Below are 14,610 nucleotides of genomic sequence, written 5' to 3' on the forward strand. Positions count from 1 at the left end.
AACTGGGGCACTGCAGCGGCTCAAACAAAATACTTATCCATCTTTTCCCATCCCCATGCAATACATCTCACCCCGTCAACTTGTGAGCATGTCACTGGCATAGGCCCTGGCATGATCTCGAGAGGTAGTGTCCCATGGGGCTCTAGTTCTAGGACCCTCTCATTATTGTCGAGATAACATATCTTATAGGTGTCCTGAAGAAGAGCTTCTGCTAAGGTCTGGTTCTGGGGCTTCCTCCATATTCTGCTATGTTGTGTGCTCCTGCTATCATTACTCTCCCAATACTTTATTATGTGGGGGGGGGGAGAATGCCTCTCTGCCTCCAATACAATACATGTCAGTGGTTTGGGAAGGGTGGCCATCCCACAAGGTTCAGCCTTGGAGCGCTCAGCTGAGGCTCTCATTCCTCCTTGAATTTCCTCCAAGGGTTACATTCCAAACCTCAATTGTACTACTATTCTGGTGAACCTTTAAGAACCTTGCCAGCGGTCCCATTCGGTTCTGGTGGCATGACAAGTCCAAGAATTCACAGGGATAACTTTATCTGACATGTAACAACTTTGGTGCATGAGATGACAAGCAATATAGTAACTAAGCTGTTTACTATGCACCATGGAGATGAGCCCTATCCCTAACTGTCCCCGCTAGGCCAAATTGTGTTATCACGAGAAACACAAAGTTATTTCCAATTGCCTCTATTCCCATATATACTAGAATTGTGAAACTATTAGAAACAAACTAAACACCAGAATTGTGTACTACAATATAACTTAACATTTTGAGTTGCTGTCTTATTTTGGTAGACCATGAAAGCCAATTTACAGAAACCTCATTGTGGAAGACCCTGCACTGAAGGCTGTTACTGCAAGAACTAAACTGTTTCAGTTGATCATGCTTCAGATGGTCCTGAACTTCTCTTTACATTCTGGATGTTATGCACCCCTACCTCATCATCCGTTTAAGATTGCAATTAAGGGATGCAGAAAAGGTCAGGGACCAGGAGCTGCTTAAACTACATAGAGGAACTTTAGGATGTATACCAGCATTCTTAAATTGTCCTGTGTCATGTATGAGATAATCATTCAGCGATTTTGTTTTTTATTTCCAACTAGCAGAAGTACCCATTCTCCGAGCTGGTTCTGTAGACAGACATGATAACACTGATCCTGTAGGTCACTGTACTGATTCGCTTATTGCTTGATGTGCTTTGCAACTCCACTGAGAATGGGCACGTGTCGCTGGCTGGCATACCCCGGAGCAGAAGTTGTGGGGAGGCGGGAGTTGGTGTGCTGATGCATACTGGGACCTTATGTGCTCTCTCTCCACCTGTCGCCTCACCCTGGCGTGGTGCAGTTTGTTGCGTTGCATTGCAGTGCAAATATCTTGGAAACCGTGCATCCTAGGGCCTGGACCTCGAGTTGTGTTCCTCGTGTCAGGATCAGGCCTTCTATGACCACATTGATGTTTCCCCGATTTCAGGCAACCGTCTCATGTGTGAAGGACTGAAATCCAGGGAAAGGGGTGGGGTGTCCAAGTGTCATGTAGTTAGTAATGTCGCAGGGTCCTAACAGGCAATTATGCAAAATGTGGTGCAGATTGGTGAAACAGTGTGGAATTGTATGAGGGACAATGCTTCGGCAAGCCACAAAGCCACAAACAAATGTTGACTTTTGCTGAAATCCGGGGAAAGATGTAGGATGTCCAAATATTATGTAGCCAGCAATGTCTGGTGGGTCCTAACAGGCAACTATGCAGATTGGTGAAACAGTGTGTAATTGTATAAGGAACATTTTGCCACAAATCCTGCCACAAACACATTTTCACTTCTTTATATATAGATTGCATGATAAGCTGCCATTTGCATTTCTACATTGATAATGGGAAAGGTTAATGAGCCAATATGAGGTTGAAAAACTAAGTGTTAACATATCACCCCTGATATTTGGCAGCTTCAGATATATTCTGCCATTTACCAGGTTCAGGCAATAGACAAAAGCAAATTAATCTGCTGGACTCCAATTCAAAACAACTCTCACACTTGCACATCTAAGCTCATCATTTCCACCTAGAAAAATAATTAATTTGCTGCAACTGTGCATAAAGAAAAAAACTTTTGCTAAAGTTTTATAATATACATACATTGGCTAGTTTCTCTTCATTGTAATACTGCAACAGGCTTGGAGTGTGGAATTCAGTTGAGAATGCGAGTCAAATATCGTGGCTCATTTGGCAGTTACAGTTAAACTTCACACCAACCTCAATGGTTATATAAAATAAACTGACATCAGTGTATAAACAGCTGTTTTCATCACTTGTGGATATAAACGAATTAAGAGGTCTAAATGCTATCGTGGCAGATTTTTGTAATTGAGCGTTGAGCTAAGGAGGAATCTTGATTGGCTCCTGAGAACAAAGTGCTAAACATTAAAGTTAACCTAGAGAGTTGGACACTCAAAGGAGAGCAACTCTAGAAGTAGCAAGTTGTACATTTGCTTTGATTGTTATACCACATACAGCACGTTTATCTAGGATTTGCAGATATAGCGCTCCTGGATTATTTCATATGAGTTGCTTATACTGGCCTGGTTTTATTTGCAATCTGGTTCTTGTATTTTTGCTTTCCCAATAGCAAACACAGGACTACAAGCACCAGAATGTAAACAAAAAATAAAGACTGGAAGAACTACGCACATTAGATATGGGACAACTCAAAAGATGGACTGTTCTTATGCCCCAGAGTTAAATATGACACTGATCCTACAGTGTGAGTTATTTAATAAGAACATCCATTGTGTGCAACACTATAGTCACTAATGTGTGGTGTGACTAGTCTAGTCAACCATGGGTTTACATTTCTGGTACTTGTAGTTTTGCTTTTACAAAAAAACCAAGGGACTCAGGAATAATCAGCCAGAAGATTAGAAGGAAACAGCATGAATTATAGAGGGTTACACTTGACATCAAAATATGCAGTTTCTAGACTGTAAGAACACACTACTGGTATTTCTCTAACATCCAAAGGTCTGATAATTTCTAGAAACATACCTTTGTTTCAAGTTCATTGAGGTCAGACTGGCCCATTGCTGGTTCTGTGGCAACCTTCTGTAAGAAATGCAAGGATTGCTTCTTGCTCTCTAGTTCTTTGGGAAGTTTCTCAGTTGCCATGTAAGAATTAAACTTGATCTCCTCTTCAAGTCTTTTCATCAAGCCTTTAAAAAAATATTTGATACATCAATGATTTCTGTACATCCAAGTTCCTGTTACACTATGAACTATGATTTTAAAATATTTAACAGGAATTAAACACAAGAACATAGGACAAATAGTTATACAAGAGGGGGGATTGTATAGCAATACTTTGGAAGGGCCTTTACAATTTAGCATGAGATGAGACTGTTGGTAAGAGATTTTAGTTGGAAATTGGAATTCAAAATGGGAAAAACAACATGCACAACCACTGCCTAGTGCAATCAGAATAATTATGGTTCCCATGCTGTGCATGGCACGCAATACAAAATTGATATCAGTGTACTTTAAAAGGCCAGTCCTGATGCCATCTCTTGATCATAAGTCTGAGGTGGGAAGGACCTGATGATGGATGGCTTAGTGACTTCACACAAGGATGACTGGCATAGCTCACTGACTGTAAACATTTATCCAAACATTGTGGGAATCTGAATTTGATAATTGTGTTGTTTAGTGAGTTAGACCTGTAGTAAAATCATAAGGTAAACCATACAGTAACTGTATTCTGATCATGAGGTACAGGTACATGGTTAGTGTTTTGAATACATGTATGTATTCAAAAAAAGGTAGTGTGCCAGGCAGCCACATCACTTTAAGGGTACATTTCTAAAATAGTGTTCTCTTTAGACAAGTAGATTTCTTTTAATTTCACAAACCTGGCCTCCAGCAAGTGGGATATATGTTTTGCTTTTTATGACTCACATGGCTGCTTCTGGCATAAAGATGGACTATGGCAGATCTTAAATATCAGCACTCTGTGCCCATCTTTATGCCAGAACTAGCCACGCGAGTCATAGGAGGCAGACATTGATCTAGTAAGGCTACCAAACAAGCATGTTCATGCTGTCTATCCAAGTTGTCTAAAGAATTTAATAGGCTACTGAGACAATATTTGCAGGTTCACCATCTCTTCTTCCCTCCTAGGATCTGAATGCACTTTTGTTAAACCTTACTCAAAAACCTTTTGAACCTATTGCTTCCAGGAAACTGAAATTGATCACCTACAAGACTGCTTTTTGGTACCAGTTATTTCAGCTCGAAGGGCTAGTGAAATGAAGGTTCTTTGCTGTAATCAACCCATTTGGGTGTTGATGAGGGCAAGGTTGTGTTTGGGACACATTCGCCTTTTCGCCTAGTGAAGTTTGTACAAGTCAGTCTCGTCTGGTCTCACCCCCACCCCCTTAGTATATCTCAGAAAGGTCCCTGCATAATTTGGACTGATGAAGAGCTGTGAAGTCTTGCAATGGTCACACAAACAGAATTTATCAGAACAGTTCTGAGTTATGGTGGGTCATCTACAGGTTCAAAGATGTCATAAGCATCTGTTGAATGATGGATGATATCATGCATTTTGGAATGCTACAAACTGCAGAAGTGTCTCTACTGAAAGAGATGAATGCTCATCTGGTCTGGAGAAAGGTCTCCTCTGTAGCTTTTGTAGCTTTTCAGGGGCATGTTACACTGGAGGACATTTGTGAAGCAGCAGCTTAGTCCATTCATTGTGCTGCTTTGGTTAGCCATGTTCCAAATATATGAGTGGTAGGGCAGATGCCCAGTTTTGCCAGGGTGTTCTGTAGAATATTTGTGGACGATTCCCAATCTATGTTATTCTGTAAATTGTACATTTTCTTTATTATTTTCATCCACCCATTCTATAGGATGCTTGGAAATCTTCAATAAATCTGAAGACAAAGAACAGGTTGCAGAAATTATTTAAATGAAGAGAACTTTTATAATTTGGCTGTTTAGATATGTTTTATGGCATTGAAGATGGAACCAAGAGGGCAGGCCATTACTACTTAGGTGCTATTACAAAGGTAATTAAATAATTAAGATTTATAAAACCCGAACAGTCATTCTGAATCACACCAGAATTATATTCATCGACTGACAGGCTAACAAATTGTTTCATTACTATTAGAAGAATATTTGAGATTGAAAGTTTCTCTTTTTAATTGTGACAGAAAGCCCATAATGCAGCACTGAAATCCTGTGAATTATAAAATGTGAACTCCAATGAAACGAAAAAGTATGTTGTGTAAAATATCCATTAGTCCGCTTCCACTAGAGTAAACATTTCCAGACACTCATTACTTAGATCAATGCACAGAAGCAAACCAGAACAGTTGTGTGTGTTCAAGGAAATGTGTCTTGGTTTCAAACTAATACACAAAAATTCAAGTATTATAGCTAAACTCAGCCCAAAATACAGCCTTGTATTTCTAATCCCAGTTGGACATCACCATTCAGTTGACAAATGACAATTGTTTAGTGCATTTGTCAGATGCAGATGCCTATATATCTAGCTTGCGTCATATCTAAACAGAATTGTGAAGATGAGCTTGCGTCATATACAGACAGAGATGTTAGGGAGACACATCCAGGTTTCTCAATTAGCTCTGCATCACATGTAAACAGAATTGTGAAAATTAGCATTGAATCACATCTAGACAGAACTGCGAAGAATAGCATTGCGTCACATCTAGATGGAACTGCAAAGATTAGCTTGTGTCACATCTAGACAGAATTGTGAAGATTAGAATTGCGTCACATTTAGACAGAATTGTAATTCTAGCCTGCATCATATCGAGACAGAATTGTGAAAATGAGCTTGAGTAACATCCAGATAGAATTGTGAAGACTCATTGCTTCTCATCTAGACAGAATCCTAATACTAGTTTGCGTCACATCTAGACAGAATTGTGAAGATTAGCATTGTGTCACATCTTGATAGAATTGTAAGGATTAGCATGTGTCAAAGCTAGACAGAATTGGGAAGATTAGCATTGCGTCCTATCTAGACAGAATTGCAATACTATCTTGTGTCATAGTCAAATAGAATTGTAAAGATTAGCTTGAATCACATCTAGACAGAATCGTGAATGTCAGCTTGCATCACATCTAAATAGAATTGTAAAGATTAGCATTGCGCCACATATAGACAGGATTATGAAGATTATCACGTGTCGCTTCTAAATAGCGATGCCACTAACCAACCCCACTAAACAATCTCACCACTCTGCATACATCTCTCACAATCTACACCTGGAAGAATTGCCTCAAAGATTCATACTTTTCCAAGTCTGTTGTATTTTATTCTGTCTCTACCAGTCTAGATCCCCGATTTGGTTAAGACACAGCTGCAGCATGATATGCCAGCTTTTGTATGGTAGGGCCATTTCCACAATCTATCTAGTACAAGTTATCTAAACCAATATGCCAGAGGGATCGGCACTGCGACAATAGACATTAAGTGTACTCAGGAGGCTTGCCTTCAAAGAGGTTTGGAAATCTTGGCAACACACGAGGAAGAGTGGGGACTAAATCCTTAGCTACTAACGCTTTTCTGATAGTTAAATAGTTGATTGCTACATTTTGGAAATCTCTGCACTGCCCCACTTCCATTGAATGGTTTGGTAAAATGTAGAATCTTTGTATATGTGAAAAGATGGCCTGCATCCTGCATGATAGACTAACCCAGTTTTTCACAGCACTGGGTGCTTTTGGACTACATGGAACCCAGCAACAAAGGCTTTTCTTGCCAAAACATGCTGAGAGCACTGGGTCAATTGAACCACTATTAATTGTATGTGTGATTCAGTTTGTGCCCTCTTCTTTTACTACTTGGAGGCAAATATAACGTCGGGCTGACTCTCTTTCTCTCTGTGTTAAACATTTTGATTAGTTTGTATGCAATCTAGAACCACCCCTGATGGGTGGTAGGGGAAAAGACGAGGGGTGGTTGTGAGGGACTTAACAGTTAATTTACATTTAACGGTTTGGGTTAGTTATTCATGTATAAAACCAAGAAATAAATAGGATTAAAAAAAGAAAACACCCATGTGAACTTACAACAGGATTTTCTATTGTTGCTCAAATGCTGGAAGGAGGAACTCCAAGTTCGTCCTGAGAAAGAAGGGATGGTCCTAGCGAAATCCAAGATGGTGGGGGGAACTTATATGGGATTTTGCCCAAACCATCCTTAATTGCAGACCAGAAGCCTAGCCAATCATCCCATCAGCATTCAAAGGTGCTATCTAGAACTCAAAGCACCGCCCAAAGGTAGGTGAGATCAGATTATAAAAGCCAGCCTGCTTAGTTAATCAGTTGGGTTGCTTGAACAATAGCTGGAAGAAGGGGTTTGGAGAGGATTGGGCTTGGGAGAGGTTTATTGGAAACAGAATTACTTGAAGACTGTCAGGCTGAATGATGACAAAGAGTGTTGTTCCGAATTGAGGTTGGAGAGTGGACGCTATTACTATCAGTAGATAGTTATATTGGAAGAGGATATATTTATCATCTAGATGGTGGAGAGAGAAAGTCATCATCACCTGAAGGAGTCTGGAGATTGAAGAGAGACTGAGGCACTAGCGGGGAAAGCAGCATAGCCTACCCTAAAACAAAGGGAGATCATCATTTATCCCAAGTAGATATTACAAATACGGAGGTTCAAGGGGGCCAGGACAGTCCAGGGAAAACACAAGCTGTGGATGAGGAATGAGATGGCGCAACTTTAATAAGCATGGGAAGTCTATAATTGGTGTAGTGAGTAGGGAAGAGTCCCATAGAGTAGAGTTATTTCATATTGTAAGTAGCTGAAAACAAAAAAAAATAAATTAGAGTAGAGAGGTAGTCAAGTAATGGAGAGGCCCTTATAACATTCCGCACTTCCAGGGAGAGTGGATCCATGATGGAGAAGATCTTCAGCCTTAAGGTGTTGGAGGAGGCCCTGAGACCTTTCCAAGTCTAGGATGTTGGAGCCCTGGGAGACTCTTGCTTTAGGCTCTTCAGGACAAGGTTTGGGGACCCCAGAAACGGCAACCCAAAGATCAGGGTATCCAAGAGTACATTGGACTGTGGCCAGGCCGGGGTCAACTAGAGACCTTTGTGAGCGTTCCCTATGCCCAGGGTCCATTACTGGTGCATTACTGGACAAGATAGACTCTTCATCCAAACTGACCTCCTTGTCCTAGTCCCTACTGAGAGCTATCCCACCCTAAGCCCGCCAGTATGGCTTTCCCTCGAGAGGGGCTAATGACTTTCTGGTGATGGTCAGAAAAGATCCTGAGGCTGAATTGCATTAGCGCCAACAGGGACTGCATGGGCTGGGTATACATTGAACCATGTCGGGTTATGGGATGAAGCGATGATGGGTGGAGCCACAGGATACTCAAACTCATGTCTCCAACTCCTACTAGAGGAACAATAGAGGGTGATTGCAGACCTCTAGACCGGGGACACGCTGAATCAACAAATCAGTCACTAGTCCAAAGCCCAATAATTAGCCGTAATCCAGTTTTCACTCCTGTTGAGAAGTGTCATTAAAGAACAGAAAAATGGGGAATGTCCAGCTCAGCTCTAGCCAAAAGACAGCACTTAACTCAGACAGTTCCTCAGGGTGGGGGGTCCGAGGCAAACCCTGAAGGTGCACCTTGGGAAGCAACAAGAATCAATGCATTTATTCCACAATCCAACCACACCAAGGCTCCTCTACATGAATAATGGCCAGGGAATAGATGACAATTTCTAGTCAGACTAAGTCAACTGAGGCAGGGAAAGGATCCAGGATGTACAAAGGTTTGCCCATTTTCCTGCCGAGGTCAAAAGCCTCAATTCTATAGGACCATGGTGCATTGATTGCATATGAAGATCTTTTTCACCAAAAAAAGATGCGAGTGCGAAGATGTTTCACTTTGAATATGGATCAAGGAGAGTAAGAAGACTTGTGTACCAGACGGAAAGAAGGCCAGAGGGCAGCCGACTCTTAGACTTTATTCAAGCATATGCTTATCAAGAAGGGAAATGGCCCCACAAGGAAGGAGCCGATGCAGAGATCAAGTGGTAAAGGGAAGGGTGTAATGAGAACCAATCAGCTTAAGGACTTGGTTGTGAGCAAAAATGTTCCTCTTGTCTCTTTGGAGCAGGCAAAGCATTCGCCAAGAAGGAACGGTGGGCTCCTAGAAAATCTCCCAAGATACTCGTCCCTTTGAAACCTGGAAGCAAGAATGGATGCAGGATCCTCAAAGCTACAACTCTTGTGTGGGAACCCAACAATACCTCTGGAGGGATGCCCAGAGAAATAAGAAACTAGCAGGAGCCACACAGAAAGGGGAGAGGAAGATATGTAACGAAGTCGAAAAGGGGAGGTTAGGAGATGTGAGCGGGGTGAGCCAAGGGAGTCGTTCAGTTATCCCATCCCATCCCCAGTCTCAGGCCTATAGGAAATCCCATGCCAGGGTAGCCATAGTTTTTCCTGAAGATCATAAGTGCACAGTTGAAAATGCAGATGCTGGGGAGCCGGCAGGGGCGCTGAGATGAGCTGGCCGGTCTCCTTTTCGGGACGCCTAATAAGTGGAATTTGAGCCCCCCAGCCCTGTTGAAGGTGCATTCCGAGCCCCCCTGTGGCAGGCTGATTCCACGGTGCAGCAGTGGTGCGTGATCCCGGAGTCCTGCGGTGCCGGGAGACCGGCGTTCTTCTACACTTGTGCTGGAGGCGTGTGAAGCACGTCGGCCTTCCCTGCGAGCGAACCGTGCTGGGGCTGACTGACCAGCGGTGGGGGAGGGGCGGTGGCCCACCCTGCGGGCTTGCTGTCTAAAGTGCGCCGCTAATGGTGCACCCGTGGTCCGGACTGCGGGACCAGGGCGGGGATGTCTGGTGGCAGTGCTGACCCCCCCAGGGGGTGGACTGGGGTGTGTATCGGTGTTGGAGCTCCAGCGCGGCTGGAGCCCCCTTGCGGATGTCTGCTGGATGTGCCGGGGTGGTGGAGTGTTTGTGCCGACCGCGGCCCAGGAAGGGAACCGGCTGTGCAAGCGGGCGAGCGGCCTGGGGGATTCCCTGCACCCCTGTATTGTAATGGGGAGGAGTAAACGAAAGCACAACCCGGTCGCTCCTTGCTGGTGGATGAGCCGCGGGCAGTCGGCCTGGCCCCCTCCATGCGGGCTGGAGCGGAGAGCGGAGCTAGTGTGAGTCTGAAATAGGAGCCCCTGAAGCCTGCTCAGTGAGTTGGTTGTCCATTGCAGGCAGAGACTCTGGGGGCAGGGCACCCATTGGACTTGGTTGGCGAGGTGGTCTCCCCCTTGGAGCCTTAGTTGCACCCCGATCAGCGCTCCAACCGGGGAACAAAGAGGAGCAGCCCACCGGCAGGCCCCCCCGACCCCCCGAGTCAGTGTGCCTCGGTAGTCTGTTGGTCTGGAACTTATCTGGTGGGGGCACTCTAAATTGCACAAGCACTCGCTCCAGGGGTAAAGAGAGGGGCGGTTTTGGAAAAGATTCACTGAGGGGCCTGCCGGGGGTCTGAGTCGTGGCTTTGGAGCGTTTGAGTGAGCAGAAAAGGGAGGCGTGCTGGTGGGCCCCGTTCAGTCCTTGTGAAATTTCACTATTATGCTGAGAAATCCAAAGCTTCTGGACTTAGCTCGAAAGAAAGGCCCCATTGATTGGAAGGGTGCTAAAATTATGATTTACCAGGATCTCTCAGCGCTCATCCTTTCTGGGCGGAGACTTTGTGGGCCCTTGACGAGGTGGCTACAGGCTAAGGGGGTTCGTTATAGGTGGGGCCGTCCGTTTTCGCTTACCTTTGAGGTGGACGGCTACAAGTATTCCCTTACTTCGTTGTCCGATATTCAGCGAGTGACTAGTGAGTTATTGGGGGACTCCTCCTCGAAGGATGGTAAAGAGAGGGGAAGCGGGGAAGATGGAGGCCGCCGTGGACCCTCAGAAATTGTGGGAAGGTGTCGCGTTCGAGGGCATAGGAGGTTCAGGAAGGTGTAGCTCCCGTCCCCGAAGCAGTTGTCGCCCTGACTTGGATGGAGGGGGCTGTTACGCTGACTCTTTGCAGGGGAATGGCAGGGCTAATTGTTTGGTCTCGTAATGTATATGGCCGCCTCATATGTTGAAAACTTTAGGGGGGTCTTGGGACTGTGGGAGGGGGTTTGTTGTGTTCAGGGCATGTTTTTCTAATTGGGGGGCTCAAATTGTTGCGTTTATTCTAGGTGGAAGGCGCCCGGGTGAATGCGATCCTTGGTGGCCTGGTAGCGCGGCGGTGAGATGTCCCAGTCTATCCAGGCACTCCGGGGCAGGGGGTGGGGGTGAGAGGGTGTTTGCTTTGTTGGGTTTGGGCTGGGGGCCGGTGGGGGGCGGGGTTGCTCTTTTTTGGTGTTTGGGGGGTGTTCTTGGTTGATGTGGCTTCCGGGATGTAGGGGTTCCACAGGTTTTTGTCTGGTTTTCTCTGGTGCATGGAGGCCGGGGGTTGGGGCAATCAAGTTAGGCTCCCTAGAGGGGCCGGAGGTTTTTTTCAGCCCACAGATGGATGACTCTCTACAGAGGTTTTCGGTGCTGTCCTTGAATGTGCGGGGACAAAATTCTCCTGCAAAAAGGTAATTGGTGAGGAGGGAACTCTCTAGGTTTAAACTGCATTTTTTTGTTTTTGTACAGGAAACCCATTGGGTTAAGGGGAAGGAACCGTCTCTCAGATCCAAGGCTATTCAACATATCTTTCAGTCCACCTATTTGACGAAGAATCGTGGGGTGGCCCTTTTGGTTTCCCCTAACGCCCGCTTTGTCCCCAAGGCTCACAGAACCGACCAGGAAGGGCGCTATATCATGGTCAAGGGATCGGTGAGAGGCCGATTGTTTACCTTGGTAGGGGTCTACGCCCCGAACGAGGCACAAGATCATTTTTGGGAAAGGATGGGGGAGACAATTAGAGGGTTTGTGGAGGGCGCACTAATAGTAGGTGGTGATTTTAACATGGTACCCTGGCCAGATAAGGATAGGAAGTCCCTCTCCCCCTGCTCTGACCAACGGGCCCAGAGGAAGTTAGCGGATTAGTTCCGGCGGACTAATGAGGTGCTGGGCCTGGTAGATGCGCAACCTGTTGAGAGAGATCGCAAATCTCTCTTCACTTTCTTTTCTGCGGTCCATGGTGCATTCTCAAGAATAGATTACGTTTTAGTAGACTCTACAACTTCGAGATTGTATTTCAGATTTTGGGGTGGAAGTTATCCCGTGGTCCGACCACGATTTGGTTAGGGTCAATTTGGGGCCTCCCCCCTGGACCCGTCCAGGGCTCGATGGATCTGCAGTGACACCTTGCTGTTAGATAGGGAGGTTAGACAGTCCCTCCAAGGTTCAATCAAGGAGTATTTCCTTCTTAACGACACAGGGGATGTGGAGGTCATGGGAGTTTGGGATGCATTTAAGGCCACGGTCAGATGCTCTCTGATGGAGATGGGTGCAAGGAAGAAGAGGGAGAGGGGTCGGGAGGAATTAAAGCTGAGGGAGCAAATAGCCGCCATTCATCCGGGTGGGAAGCTGTAGTCGCAGATGTGTCCGGGCAAATGGGAGGAGCTTCAGAATCTTAAGGCTAAACTGTCCGCCCTGTTTGTGGGACAGACGGAGAGAAAACTAGCCTTTTTGAAACAGTGGTATATGGAGAGGGGGGAAAAGGCGGATAGGATCCTGGCGTGGCGTTTGAGGGAGCTTCGTAACAGTAGAAGGGTGAACTGTATTACAGGTCAGACAGGGGAAAGAGTTATGCAAGATGATCAGATAGAAACGGAGGTAAGGCATTACTATGAAGGTCTTTACATGTCAGAATATTCAGGAGACGGGGCTGATGTGGACCTTCCCATCCCTCGCCTAGCCGCGGAGAACGTAGACACGTTAGAGCTCCCAATTTCTCCCCAGGAAGTGCTCGACACTATCTCCTCTCTGAGGAGTGGCAAAGCACCAGGAGACGATGGTTTCACTGTCCGCTTTTATAAGACTTTCCGCGCTAGCCCCTTTTCTGGCTAAGGTGTTCCAACTCTGCCCTAGATACGGGTTCCCTGCCTCCTACCATGATGTCGGCTCTTATCGTGGTACTTCCGAAAGAAGGGAAGGATCCATCGCAGTGTCAGTCATACAGGCCCATCTCCCTTCTTAATGTAGATGTTAAAATCCTAGCCAAACTCTTGGCGAATAGATTGTCGAAATTCCTTCCCTCCCTGGTTCACGGTGACCAGGTCGGTTTCACCCCGGGTTGCCAGGGTTCAGACAATGTGAGGAAAACTCTGGGGCTTATGCATGAGGTGTCGAAGCGAAAGTTGGAGGCCTACCTCCTCTCCTTGGACTCGGAGAAGGCCTTCGACCGTGTCAAATGGCTCTACATGGGAAGGGTACTCCGGAAAATGGGCTTCGGAGATAAATTCTGTAGTTGGATTTCAGCCCTGTACAATGATCCCTCAGCTAAGGTATTGGTTAACGGTCGTTCTTCTGCGTGATTTGCGCTTTCGAGGCAGCCCGTCAGGGGTGTCCCGTTTATCCCCTCTTGTATGCATTGGCGATGGAGCCCTTTGCCATTGCGGTCAGGGCTGATAAGGGTGTGGCAGGGGTGCCTTGCGGGGACTGTGAATTCAAGCTATCTTTATTTGCAGATGATATTTTGTGTACCTGACCAATCTTCGCGAATCACTCCCGCAATTGCTGGACTTGATTTGTTGTTTTGGGTCTTTTTCTGGGTAAAGGTCAACACATCCAAGTCGTGTACAATGCTGATGGGGGGGGTTGGATCATGAAATCAGGGGGAGAGTAGAAGTGCATGGTATGCGAGTGGAGCGCAAGTTTTCCAGGTATTTGGGCACCAATATTCCCAGAGATTTAGGTAAAGTGTTTGAGCTAAACTTCTTCCCCCTTCAGGCAAAAATCCAGGGTGATCTATCAAGGTATGCCCCCCCTGACCCTTTCATGGTTTGGGCGAATGGTTGTGGTTAAAAGGAACATTTTCCTGCGGCTTCTCTATCTTTTTACGTCCCTTCCCTGCCTAGTCCCAGACTCTTTTTTTGCAGTATTGCAATCCTGTATCCTTCATTTAATCTGGAATGGCAAGAGAGCTAGAGTAACATTTTCCACTCTGACCCCTCCCAAGTCCTGTGGGTGCTTTGGTCTCCCAGATTTTAGATTGTATTATAAAGCAGCCCAGCTACGGGTTATGTTAGAGCACTTGAGGGACGATATAAGGACATATTGGACTTTTGTGGAGGATGTTCAGGTCCATCCGAGAAAGGTCGGGACATCTTATGGGCTCCCACAAGAACCATCCCCGGGCCAATTAGAGCGCATCCAGTCCTTGCTGTCTTTCTTCTTGGCCGTCCCCCTCACTTCTTTATGGGGCCCCCCAATTGATCTCGGCGCTAGAGGGTTCCGGGAGACGCAGTCTTGGTCCGATCAGGGGTTGGAAAGGGCCGCCCAGCTCTTTCGCCAGGGGGTTTTCATGGAATATGAGCAATTGGTGGAGGTGCTTAGGGATAAACCGCTTTCAGTCTTTGAATACCTGAGTCTCAAGGGAATCCTCATCCAGGCGGGGTGGGTGGCCGATCTGTCGCGCC

General features: G+C 45.8%; 1 protein-coding gene across 1 annotated transcript in view; it reads right to left on the minus strand.

Annotated features, from left to right (window-relative positions):
- Window positions 1–14,610, minus strand: part of IFT81 (intraflagellar transport 81) — a 1,594,755-nt gene that overhangs the window by 973,950 nt on the left and 606,195 nt on the right. The window contains exon 9 of the mRNA XM_069619559.1: window positions 3,046–3,209. Coding sequence (XP_069475660.1) covers window positions 3,046–3,209 — 164 coding nt within the window. The remainder of the gene's footprint in view (window positions 1–3,045; window positions 3,210–14,610) is intronic.

Source organism: Ambystoma mexicanum, chromosome 10, assembly GCF_040938575.1.
Source record: "Ambystoma mexicanum isolate Mex_15411 chromosome 10, UKY_AmexF1_1, whole genome shotgun sequence".
Lineage (NCBI taxonomy): Eukaryota > Metazoa > Chordata > Amphibia > Caudata > Ambystomatidae > Ambystoma > Ambystoma mexicanum.